Source organism: Eurypyga helias, unplaced genomic scaffold, assembly GCF_000690775.1.
Source record: "Eurypyga helias isolate BGI_N326 unplaced genomic scaffold, ASM69077v1 scaffold8966, whole genome shotgun sequence".
Classification (NCBI taxonomy): domain Eukaryota; kingdom Metazoa; phylum Chordata; class Aves; order Eurypygiformes; family Eurypygidae; genus Eurypyga; species Eurypyga helias.
This window is the reverse complement of record NW_010257218.1, coordinates 355-13737: the sequence shown is the minus strand read 5'-3', so window position 1 is coordinate 13737 and position 13383 is coordinate 355. Positions and strand designations below refer to the sequence as shown.

At 37.9% G+C, this 13383-nt stretch overlaps 1 protein-coding gene across 1 annotated transcript; it reads right to left on the bottom strand.

The window, feature by feature from the left end:
* Nucleotides 1-367: 367 nt before the first annotated feature.
* Nucleotides 368-13149, bottom strand: LOC104505162 (protein yippee-like 1; the record flags this gene model as incomplete). Its single annotated transcript, XM_010153941.1, has 3 exons — nt 12804-13149; nt 1857-1900; nt 368-476 (listed from the first exon to the last, which is right to left on the bottom strand). Coding segments are annotated over exons 1-3 (270 nt in total), but the record flags the coding sequence as incomplete, so codon positions are not given.
* Between the last annotated feature and the right edge of the window lie 234 nt (nt 13150-13383).

Genomic DNA, 13383 nt, shown 5'->3' with positions numbered 1-13383 from the left:
TGCTGAGGGTGCACTCAATGCCATATGAACCAACTTTTGCAACCCAAGAAATTAAAGGCCCACTTTGACAATTTCTTTTATCCAGTTTAAAGTAGGTGGTTGGTAATCTTGCAAAAAGGTATTACGGAAGTATTAGGTAGCCATAATGGCACCTATAACTTTATTCTGGATTGCAAAACAAGTATAAGCTATCTTCTACAGCATTCCAGCAGATTTAAGGAAGCAAAACTGTATTATAGTCTGACATATACAAAAGCACTAGAGCTAACTCACGTAAACTATCAGGATAGGTGCTACTCAACGGCCTACTCAAATATCTGTGCTTCAACATATAAACATTTATCAAAGACTTAAGTATATTGCTTACGTATTTCCATCCAAGAGTGGTTTTACAGTTTTCACAATAGATATCTGCTACAGCATGTAAACCTGTCAGAAGAACTCTCTCCTCTGCTGGACCACAGCCCACATTTACCCTGAAAGAAAAGGGAGAAATTGCATTAACCGCACAAAGGTGTTTCTTTTCCCACCTGGTACCCACCTTCTCTCCAGAGGAGAAAACAGGGTTTCAAAGTGCCTAACTTACTCAATGCTGTAGAAGTAACTTCCTCCGTCACACTAAGCTGAAGGACAGGAAGAGGGGTCTGCTTTCCATGTGCCTAGTCTACAGAGCAAACTGCTGGTGATGTCCACTTACTCCCATCAACAAAGACAGGCTAAATAGTTAAACTTTGAGAGAACAGAACACTAAGCAGTAACTGGACACCTCTACAGTTTCAGGCTTTTCTTCAAAAACAATTTGAGACCCCTATCACGGAAGGCTGTACCCACCAACTACTGAATTTAGAACCAACTCCAAAATATCAGCAAGGAAAATACCTCAAATATTTACTTGCTACAGATCAGCAGACTAAGGCATGATGAGCAAACAGCAATATCAAAACAAAACATCCCATGAAGTACTGTATCAAGCTATTTTTTTTTGTGAATAAGAGTATGCAGAAAACATGAGGCAAGACTAAACCAAGTTTTTAGTGTTATACAACAGCAAAATTTTGCCATTTTTATTGTTGTATTACCAGATTCTTACTATGACAATTACATTAGGAACAACTACATACAGAAAGAATTTCAAGGCTCTGCAATCAAATCCTTTGCAGTTATAGTTCCATTATTCTGGTCCAAAATAGACTAAGACACTTAACAGCACTTTTTCAAAAATGCTGCAACACAGACTACTGAAAAATAACAACAAAAATGCAATCCTACTCCTTAGAAACTTAAAATACATGTATTAGCATATTCAGAGACTTATTTCATGGGTAGGACGTGCCCAAAATTGCAAATATTAGGCTTGATAAGATCACAGAGACCTTTTGCCTCTAGCACATTTGCAATATTCAAGGTCATTTAAGAGGTACCAAGTTTACTGAAACATTAACCTGTAAATGTATTTAACGATCACACTGGAAAATTCTTCTTTAGACTACAGCAGAGTTGTCTAGAGCAAATTTACAGTTACATAATATGTTTTGAATGCTGGAGTATCTCAGAATGGCAACTCTTACTCAAGACAGTTACCACTACATACACAAGAGGAATTTTACATTAAGAACCTTCCCTAAACTTTCAGCTATTAGCAGAATTACTTATAATAAAGATAAACTATTATGTGCAAAGGCATACTTGCAAATCGGCTCAGTAGCTCTTTAACAACTACTGCTGGTGAGTAAAGCCAGTGTTAAAAAGAACAGGGGAAAGTGCAGCTACATTAATTCCAACTGTCTTCCTCTTATAAAGCACACCATAAAGTTACACACTGTAGGTAGTATGCATAACCACAATAACATACTTACACAGAATTAAAGAGGTAGGCTCGTCCCTGGCTTCCCTGGAAGGACTGCATAAAGAAACAAAAGCACTTGTTAAAAAACACAAAAACCCTCACCAAACAAAAGAATTGTGGCAGAAAGGTGTGTTAGTAAGCATATAAACTTAATACAAAGTATTTCAGATTAACTGCTTTTTACCAATTCTTTATAGGAAGGCCTGGTCAAAGTTTTCACCCACATTAGATTTTTAGCAATGATTTTAAGTTGTTAAGTATTGCTGTTCAAAGTAAGACATCCGTAACCTCTGCAAGGTACTAATTCTCATTTTCCTAGAAATCCCTCATGTTAATTAAAATAAACTGCTTTTAACTCAAAGAGACTAATTTTCCTTTCCTCTGTCCTCTCCTGCTGCACACAAAAGATGATTTATTTCAATTTCATTGCATCATTTGATGTAAACCCAGTGAAATCCTGGACCAAGCATAAAACCAGCATACTGTATTCAGGAAATGCATCTCAGTTTACAAGCTCAGCTTTATTTTAATAAAATAACTGTTATCATCAAGTGCCCAAGCTCAGCTATGTGCTTTCAGATCTCTCACGTTCCCAACAGATTATGGACAAAACATGACTGTCGGACTTTCTTGGCTGGATCTGAATTAATGTCTTAGTTTGAGCAGCAGCACAGTTTTGAAGTAAAACCCCATATCAGACACTTACTGGGGGTTGGTTTGGCTTGAGGGGCAGTTGCAGTGCCTGTGAACTACATCTTTGTTCCTTCTGCACTGAACTAAACCAGAAGCTCTTCGACTGCACACTCTGCAAACGCTAATGAAGACAAAAAGGCCTGAACCTATGATCAAACCACCTTGAGCTACGAACACCCTGGCAAAACTTGTGAGCAGACTAGATCCAGCCATAGGTAAAACATTCAAAACTATGTATCACTGCTTTCATCTTTTTTTCCTGCTGTATTCAATTACTCCGTAACTAAGACATCGTCATTAATTCCCATTCAAACAGAATCACACTGAAATGGAAGAGAAAAAACCAAAGCCTCCATACCAAATTCCATTAAAAAAAAATCCCTAAACTGCCTTAATTTCCTTTTTTTTCAGAATTTCCCCCTCCCAGCCTACTTTCAAAGAAAAGGCACAATTTTATCCATGCTGAAGAGAAAGTGCAATTGTTAAGAAACCTTGCAGTTGCAGCACTGAGGATCATGACCAACTTTTCTGAAACCTACATTAGATGACCATGGAAGTTTTCTGGAAGGAAAAAAAGCTTGCCTTGAATGTTTTTGAATGCTTTTAGTAACATTAAGCATGGAACCTACAAGGGTTGGGTCTACAAGGAAGCTGGGAACTTTTTACAAGAGCCTGCAGTGACAGGACAAAGGGTAACGAGTTTAAATTGAAAGTGGGGAGGTTTAGATTAGATATTAGGAAGAAATTCTTCCCAGAGAGGGTGGGGAGGCACTGGGACAGGTTGCCCAGAGAAGCTGTGGATGCCCAAGCCTGGAAGTGTCCAAGGCCAGGCTGGATGAGGCTTGGAGCAACCTGGTCTAGTGGAAGGTGTCCCTGCCCATGGCAGGGGGGGTGGAACTGGGTGATCTTTTAGGTCCCTTCCAACCCAAACCACTCTGTGAGTCTATGATTCTATGAACCAGAGGCAAAAGGACCTTTCTGCAATGGATTCTTCTGACAAGTACTTAGATATACAGTTGGAAGTCACTTGACACCCAGGTATCTTGCCAATCTAGTGATTAGCAACACAATGCCAACAACTGTTGCCCCTTAACTACTCAGAACAGTTTCCAAAGAAAAGATGTAAAAGGGAAATGAACAATTTTTGATCAATATCAACAAGATTATATGCGGCAACAAAGAAATCCATGACTCTGGACTACTCTAAGTAGCCATGATGGCAATGTAGTTACACACAGGCCTTAGCTACTCCGGAAGATCTCACCTTAAGATGAGAAGTTCTGCTTAACAGTTTATAGTGTTCACATTTCAGTATTACTGTAGCAACCATTTAAAAGAATTATTAAATGGAGATTTTTGACATAATGTATTTCTTCATCTACATTAAAGAAAAGGTTCTCTGTCTCCATTAGCTAGAACTGCAGGTCTTATTTTCCACAAGGCAAGGAAAAAACAAAAAAAAGGCTATGCAGTACTGTGAAAGCTAAAACTGCAGCTAGCACTGATGCTGAGACACTCAGCTGAGTAGAGTCTAAACAGCTCTGCCAGAAACCCCACACATCACTAGTTCAGTTCTCCTGAGATACTCAAAACATCACAAAACTGGCAGAATGGTACAGAACCTGCAGTCTGTAGTTTCTATAGAACAAACCGTGCACTCTGAATTAGAGCCAGCGTCTCACAGTAAGAAGAGAATGCTTACTGATGAAAACAAAAAATATTCATGTATATACTCTCAAAAACTGCCCACTAATAAATGGGTAATTAGCCTGAGTCAACTACACAATTTAGACAACAGCAGTTGTACAACCCCAAAATTTAAGAAAACGCAAAAGAAACACTTTAAAATCCTTTTATTCATTAAGAGGTAAACTTAAATTAGAACTTCCTTGTTCCATGTACCCAAAAATCGAGAGAAAAACTTTCAAAGCCACAATAACCATTATTTTTGGTTAAGCTACAGTGAAAGTTCTTGCATTAAAAATCTTGCAGCCATTTCTCCTAGCTTTAAAAATTTATTGTAAATTAGAATTCACAAATCCTTTTTCAAACTGCACCAAGAAATACTCTCTCTTATTAATCATGTGCTTGTGTAGTTACATGTAAGTACACGTCAATCGCATACAAATTAATGTGTTTTTTTTGTCTGGTCCTACACAATCACTTTTTAAACTACTTATATGCCATACTTGAAGTTCCCCAGCTAGCTGGGGAAGAGGCTCCAGAACAAATCAACAGGCAGGAGACCTTTTGAACAACATTATACAATTTTATCTGCCAAGTTTATGTTTAGTCTTGACTTAATATCACCTAATAAAAGCTCTCCTTTGACAGTGCATTTCTCAAAATTAAGCAGAGGGCAGTAAGAGCATGCCAGGAATAGCAGAAAAAGCAGCTCTTCCACCTCTTGCTTCCTAAGCTGAAATAAAACTCTAGCCAAATTAAATACAAACAACAGGTTGGAAAGTACTGCTTTAGTTGTTCTTTCTCCCTGATATATTAAGATGACTTCTTTTCCTGCACCATTGGCTTTGCTGCCCTAAATATGCTGCACTCCCTCATGTACCACACCCCCCCCACCCCCAGAAATGGCCATCTTCATCACCTCCTAATTGTCAGGATTATCAGGGTACTGTGGAGGGAGGAGGAGGAACACCAAACAGAACCTTTTCCTGGGACAGTGGTTTTAAGCAGAAAATCTGTTCGCAAACATCCCACTGTGAAAAGCTCCTCCATTCCCACCTTCTCTACATTCCCATTAGCACACGAATTTTTAAATTCCAGTGACTTTTGATTTTTCTTATTAATTTCTTGTCAGAGCTTGGCAGTCAGTTTCTTATTTGTGTGAGTATCTGAGGAGATTTCTTTTTCCCCAACACCTGTATGCAAATAACACAAAAAGCTATACGTCTGTTACATATGCATTCTCTTGAGCACGGAATATCTATTAGGTGTAAGAAAGATTTCTTATCAGAGCTCTGCTTCCCGATACATCCTACTACTAGAAATTCCAAGAGGACAACTCATTTGGCACTTGAACTGATTGCTAAGCTTCTAACTTAGCTATAAACAGAGTATTTTGCATAACCAGAAAAAAATTACTACTGAACAAGCATTTGTTTTTACCAGCCCTAAGTTTCTCACACTCTCTACCAGATGATACGAATTTTAAGAGACCGACAGGTTACACGCCTTGTGCTTCAGCTCCTCAAAGGAAATGAAAAAGTATTTTGAATGGCAGCCTCAGGGACTAACAGGCACAACTGTTCAAACCAGTCTCCAGACAAAGTAATCTCCTACAGAATAAACATCACCTACGCAAACACAAATTTTTGCTTTGCAAGATTTGTTCAGCATTCCCAAGATTTCTGGCACTATACATAAATCATAACCAAAGCAGAAAATTATATTAAAACTGTCCTAATTCTGAGTCTGAAGTATGTGCTTTACCCAGTAAAAAGGGATTAGAAGATAGTGGCAAGTGTGACCATCCATAAGGACTCACATCAACCACCATTTTTACTTGGAAGCTGGGCAACTGATCAGTTCAACTAATACTCACAGTTAAAACAAACGTGCATTAAGTCTGCTTTTTCATGGTCCTCAATTAATAATACTGCATCGATTTATGAGTTAACGTTGTCCCTGGAAAACCCACACCTTTGACTAGCTGTCCATTCCTACAGGAAGATCTACAAGATCCAGTTTTTTTTCTTGTTTTAGCACATTTGAAAATATCTGGAATGACAGTGTATGCAAAATTGTTTAACTGTGCTCAGGAACCGTACTAAGTCGATGGCAACAACAGTTCACTATTGTCTTTTCAAGTCACCCAACAGAACTCTATCACCAAGACATTTTGTAGTAAAGAAACTTTACAAACATTTCACTTACCCAATTCTGCAGGTACATACTAGTGTGTATGATCTATGCTTCTAAATTAAACCCGCCACTACCTCTAACACCAGAATTAGCTGTTGCACCCAGGAGAAAAGGAAGTATCAGTTAGGCAGGACATGTCTTACTGCCCTAAGGCATACCTAAAGGCACTGGGGGGGAAGCTACTGAACAGCTGATGCAATTAATTATTCCCCACAGATGGGATTAGACTGTGTGGCTAGAGATCATGTTCCTCGGAAAACATCCAGAGAAACTGCCATCTTAGCATGTATTAAGGGCACGGCAGGCATTATTATAAGCAACTCAGAATGGCATTAACAGTGTCTTCCTCAGCACAGCTTGCAAGCTACTCAACCTGGAAAAATTAAGGAATGGCAATGAAAGTAGTTCATAGTTGGGTTTTTTTGTTTATTTTTCTTGAGTTTCCTTTCATTTGCCAGAAATACGCTTCATAAGCTAAGACATCATTCTGAATAAATATGCAGTTCAAAAACATATCACTGATGAATTCAGAAGACAGTATTCTTGGGGGGCAGCATTCTGAAGGTAAACCTTACATACAAGTGCTCTAAGGCCTGAAATTATCTTCTCAGAAAGATGCATCAGAGACTGCAAGGCTATCTTGTCAATCCAAGATTTGCAAAATAAATTCAGAAAATTGAATTCAATGTAAGATAGAGACCAAAAAGTTGTCAGGGAAAAAAGTATTTGTTCCATTTGATATTTCTCTCAGATCCAACTCAATACTGCAGCCATCTAGAGATAATGCTGCTCAGCTGCTTACTAGTCAAGTTCCAGATGATGTCATAAGTATTAAATAAAAATTTGACAGTACCTTTTAATTCACTTATTTACTGATTTTCCTAAAACAAGTTCCAAAGTTCAGTATGTAGAAAATAACCTCAAAAAATTCCACTCCAAAAACTGAATGCCTGCAGATTTGGCAAATAATATTTCTGAAGCAAAGACTTTGTCAGGCAGGACAAGTTATGTTGAGTTATACAGCATCTTGAACATATCTGAGAAATTATTATGTCAAAACCGCCGTAGAGTAGAACACTTCCCTTGCACACTTTCCAGCTCCTTTAAGCCTTCAAATCTGTTCTTGGATGTTTTCCCAAGGTTGGTTCTCTTCCAAAAACTAGATTCTTCCCCCAAGAAAAAAACCAACAAACCCAAAAAACTAGAAGCCTCTTAGAGGGGGGAGGGGAAAAAAAAAAGTCACCAGAATATTTATGAAATTAGGCCCATTATCAACTTTTTCAACATGGAACAAAAATGGCCTTCAAGCATACAACAGGCCCATCTACCTTTCCAAGTACTTCTTATATCATAAGCGAAGGGGGATAACCAAACTGAACCAAGCTAAGAACAGCACTTTAAGGAATTTTTAAGGGTTTATTGTCCTCTTGAATTTAGTTACACAAACGAGGGCAAAACCACCGATTGTTAATCAAGGCTAAAAGTAGTTTTGGCATCTATTTAAGCTGAAGCCTTTCCCTTCTCATCAATAATGTAACATCAGACATACTGAATGCCTTGGAGAACTAAATTTAACCACCAAGGTTGTTCCTCTACCCATAAGGTACAAGGATTTCCCAGTGAAGTCAGTGACAGTTACGTATATACGTACACCTTGATGTGGAATTTATTCTTGAAGACACTGACACAGCTAATCTGGTCAATGACTTTGTATGACTTTTTCACCCCTCTGGTCAGATATGCTTTGCATTGAATGAGACAGAAGAAAGTGACAGTATTTATACTGGCATCTACACAAAGTAATGCAGATTTTCTTCCATCTCCAGCATTAAGGTCCACTGTAAAACAATTCAATAGTCTTTCAAGGAGGCCAACCTTGACTAGTAAAGCATTATCCTTTGCAATATATATTCACTAGGTTCCAAGGTTTCTATTATGTATTTGTATTTCTTTGTAAATTATTGGACCTTGACTGAATTTCTGAACAATTACTGGAACTTCATGGGTACAAGCCATTCTTAAGAGCTTTGGAACATAGGCTCTTCAAGCAACATCTGCCTCCTGTAAAATCAACTACTGCTAATAACCACTGCACATTCTCTACTATTTTCAAACAATTCAGAAGAAAGCTCTTCCAGTTAAGCCTTTCACAAAACTTATTCTAAAAATCATTCGAAGAGCAGCATGCACATAACATTCGGTACAGGCCACACAAGTGGAAATCTAGCCCAGACTTCAAAGCGTCTTGAAGAAGTTTTCCCTCACAACTTAATTATGTCAATTTTAAAAGTTATTAACATACACTGTTACGTAATTTTTTTTAATGTGCTATTCAAATGTTTTAAATCCAACAAGTGCCTCCTACAGCACTGATTTTTTGGCTTGCTCTTTATGAAGGCCTGTGGTTGCTTGCTGATAGAGGTTATTTCTCTTCTGTGCCTGTAGTCATAGTAAGACATGATTCTAAAAATATCCATTTGCTTCTTGTAAGAAATAAAGCTGCAGATTCTTCCCCTGCCCTCTAAATGTTCCGCAGTATAGTGAAGACTAAAAAAAAAAAACCAGAGGTATACCAATGTTTAACATTCACTTTGAAGTCCTCACCAAAGAAAGAAAATCCATCACTTGCAGACTTGTTAACAATGCAAATCAGAAGTGTCTAAGAGGTACCCAACACCAGCTCAAAATTGCACTTAATTCAATTAAGTCATCTAGAGTTTGTTAGTTCTTTTATTGTGTACCCTTCAAATTAGTGTTTTTTTCCCCAAGATGACTGGAGTTATGGCAACTGTTCACCACCTGGTTAGGGATTCCTATTAACCAACCAGCTAGTTCTTCCCATTCGTCCCCTTTCCCCAAGCTCCTTCCTAGACACAGAAAACGCAAGGTTGTAGATGAAAATATCTAGAAACATGCTCTAATCACTAGTATCCAAGTGGATTTCAACACCAGGCAACATGCTGAGTCCTTTCATAGTTGCACAGAAAACTAAAACTCCAGATGAGTTCACTCTGGCAGGCAATACATTTCTACACTGTCTTATTAGTCTGCATTCTTATTTCTAAGCCATTGCCAATATTCTTGGTTGCCATTTTATCACACAAAGTGCACAAGAAAAAAAAAAAGCTTGATGATTAATTCTAAGGTAAGAAATAGATCCTGCTACTCAAAACAGAACAGTGTAATGCATGCACACTGCCATCCTTGTCAGACAATTGGCATCAACAGTTCTCAAAAGCAGAACTGCAAATCTGTACGGATGCCCAGGATTCTGAGGCCCAGAATCAAAGGGATGATTGACAAATATGCAGTGCCCTTTGCTTTTCCGTTGCAGACCATCGTTTAAGAGAAACATCACTCATTTCATGGCACAGCTTATCTTTTCATCTCAAAATTGGAAACATTACAGTGTCAGGTGTAACAAATGCTTACATCTGAAAGCACATTAGAAAGCTAGTTGTAGCTGCTTTAATATAAAGAGTGCACTGTGTATTTTGGCTTTTTCCCTGACCGCACAGAGGAAGCAAGCAACAATTGCCATGCATCCAGAGCGTGGGGTGGGGAACATCCAAACAAAGCAGTTACTGCTAGGTACCAAATACTGTTTGCCTTTATCTGCTGAAGAGTAGTTGCACCACTATGGTTCTAGAGTGATATTGTATGGTAAGCTTTTGGAAAAAAAAGAGACAAGACAATCTGTAGCCAAAAAGTGTATTTAGTGTTACCCAGAGCTTAGCTTTTAACTAGGCCCTTGAAGTAAAAGGGGATGGAAATCAGATTGAGCTCCATCAATAAATCCAGAACATCACGGAAACTACACTGTTGTTAACTTTAGATTGTATAGAACTAACTCACTACACTGCGGGGGTTTTCTTTCTTTGCTGCAGCTGGGTAGTTATAGTAACCAAGATCCTAGATATTGTTACTGTAAATATAAAAATCTCTCATTAACCTAAGTTCATTGCACATAATGTGCATCAATGAAAGCACTTTAACAGAACTTCAGAGAAAAGATTAATAAAAGCATTGAGGTGTGCTCATTTGTTAGCCGTTTTACAGCTCTAAGTAATCCTAGACAACATGTGTAGGCACAGTTTTTCAGTTTTTGTTTTCCAGGTTAACCTGTATTTCATTTAAACCAAATCAGCTCTTATTTCCTCCCACCACTCTCCATACCACTCCTCCAGGACAGAACTGTGTTTTTAATGATCCAAGAGTATCTAAATATTGCTTCGCAGTTGTTTCCATCAGAACTTCTCCAATGTTGGAATATATACAAATTAGGTTAAAGAGGGTGGGGTTTTTAAAGCTATGTTCCAAATACAAGTGCAATAGATAAGAAATGTTGTTTTATTTTGCAAACATACAAAAAAGATACACCTCACATTTAAATGTATTTGTCATTACCACACAATAAAATACGGTTAAGAAACCTTAAACTGACAGAATACGGATCAGCTGTCAAATAAGCATACGGTCAACCAACAAGTACAGAAACTTTCTTAAGAGGTCTTCACTGAAAATTATGGAAGCCAGAAATGAAACAGAATCCATATCTAACACCCTTTCTAACACCATGAGATATGACTTAATTGCAGTTTTATTTACTAGGTAGATTTTTGTAAAGAGTTCTCCATTTCTTTGAATTGAACGTTTGATTTTAACATGTTTTCAGATTATTTATGAAACTGTAATATGAACACAATTTGCCTAACAAAATACTTAAAATATTCTGCAGACCAAAATTCCCAAGACCTTTGACAACAACTAACTCACGTGGTAACTGTGGCAACTTAACTGACGTGCAAAAATCTAAATCTACTATAACAACTTCCTATTAAGTGTGTGTGCGCTTGGATTGCATTTTCTCAATGCATTTACACATAAAGATTCTTCCTGTAGGCATCTACAACCTGAAGTTCAGGAAAGATTAACCCCTCCCACTAGATTTTGGCCCAGAACATGCAGTGAATAACAAAGTTATCATTGCTTTTAACTTAGAATCCAGTGTTGCCAAAAAGACCTCTTACACTCAAATTCTGAAATCAATATGGAAATAAATTCAAATGCATTCATGTTACTATTTGACCTTGAAATAAGATCAATCACTAAAGAGAGCAAATTTTTTTCAAGATAATACAAGTCCTCCCCCTTTATTTTTTCACATATGTAACTGGCTCACTGCTTCACATTTGAAATGTCACACTCGCAGTTCCATGCCTTAATACATGTACTAAGCTGAAGGAAAGAATTGTTTAGTGGAAAAGACTTAAAGGCAGAGCAGAAGTAAGCAAGCAATAAATAACACTGCCACGAACTGTCACCAATTTCACTATTTGAATAAAAAAAGTTGTCTTTAGACCTAAACTAAGATCAAAAATATCAGTAACAAGATAAACTGTTTGGGGAAACCCTGTAATTTCCCCAATAACCTTGTAAGGGCTGAGCAGGTAGGTATACTTCCTCCTCAACCAAAATCTCAGTTCAAAGCAGGAGCATTCTCAACCACCCCATCTCTTCAGCACTCAAGAACAGCTTCAGCTTAGTGTTGCTCAACACACAAACAGGTAGGAGCAACAGATAGTTATAAAGGGTTTGCCACTAAATATTTTATTCAACAAAATAGTTATGTAGAAAATTATTTGTATGAAGAGATTTGAAAATCAAAAGTGTTTTCTCCAGGCCACCATTAACAGCAAATCCATTAGGAGCTTATCTGAAATAAAGAATGAACCAGTCTATCAAGTATTTATCCAAAACTTCAAGCTTTCCTATGTATTTCATGCATCACAAATCTTGATTTCTTCCAGCAACAGATAAGAAGGACAGGCCTAGCCTGTTTCAAGCATCCACACAACCTCTAAGCTTAGGTTTAGGCAGTCCAACTGTTTTGCATCTCCGACTCATCATATTCCTTAGGAACTGGTATACAAAAGTAAGTGTGTTTACAAATTCCGTAACAACAGTTGAACATTCTAGAAACAGACAGTTTTGTAACTTTCAATCAAAGAGAGTAAAAAAAAAATCTTTATCTGGAATAACCATGCTCAGGATCATTTCCCTACCCCGAGATCTGTGTTTTCTTCTGACATTTTTCCTTATCAGACTATTCATACATGACAGCTCACAAACAGTACCTACCTAACAGCAGACAGAGGTTGTTAATATGGGGGATATATCAGATCAGCCTTTATGTCCCATTCAAAAGTTTCCAGAATATATCCAGTCCTCAGTACACAACATGTATGACCCAAGAGTGAACCCAGGGAAGATACTCTGAAGTGTGCATCAATTTGCATCCCTTATCTACCGGGAGCAGCGATACAGTGATAACCATTTTGGTCAAGAAATAATTCATGAGGTCTCTAAACAAACCACTTGCCTTGGAGATCAATTCATCGTGATTGGCTAGATGGGCTCTGCAGTGGATACAGCTGTAGGTTCGATGACAGTTTGGCAGGTAAGCCTGGAACGTTTTTGATTTTGTCATTTTTACCATCTCTGCTGGTGGCTCCTCACTCAGCTCAGGGCTGGCACTTGAAGAATTACAACTTTGCTGAACTCGCTGACAAAAGAAACACTGGAATATGCAAGCAAAAGCCGTTGTTGTTCTGGAGTGTGTGTGGCACTTTCCACACAAATGACAGAAGAGAAACAGTCACAACCTGCAGGTGAAAAAGAACAGAACAATTAGCAGCTTACAATAAGGCCAAAATAAACTTGTTATTCAACAATTCTAGAGACAAAACAAAGCGCTATTTAAAGCAAATGCTTGGCTACACTACAGGCCCCCTTTTTTCTATGAAGCTGCTCAATTTAAGTTCTAGTCAAGACAGCAACAAGCAGTTCTGTTCCACTAATGGCATCTAGTCCATCACATTTCTAATGAAGGAGGAGATTCAAACAGTTCTCCATTAGAACAGAAGCACTTTCTACAATATACCAGGTATATTCTTTATGAC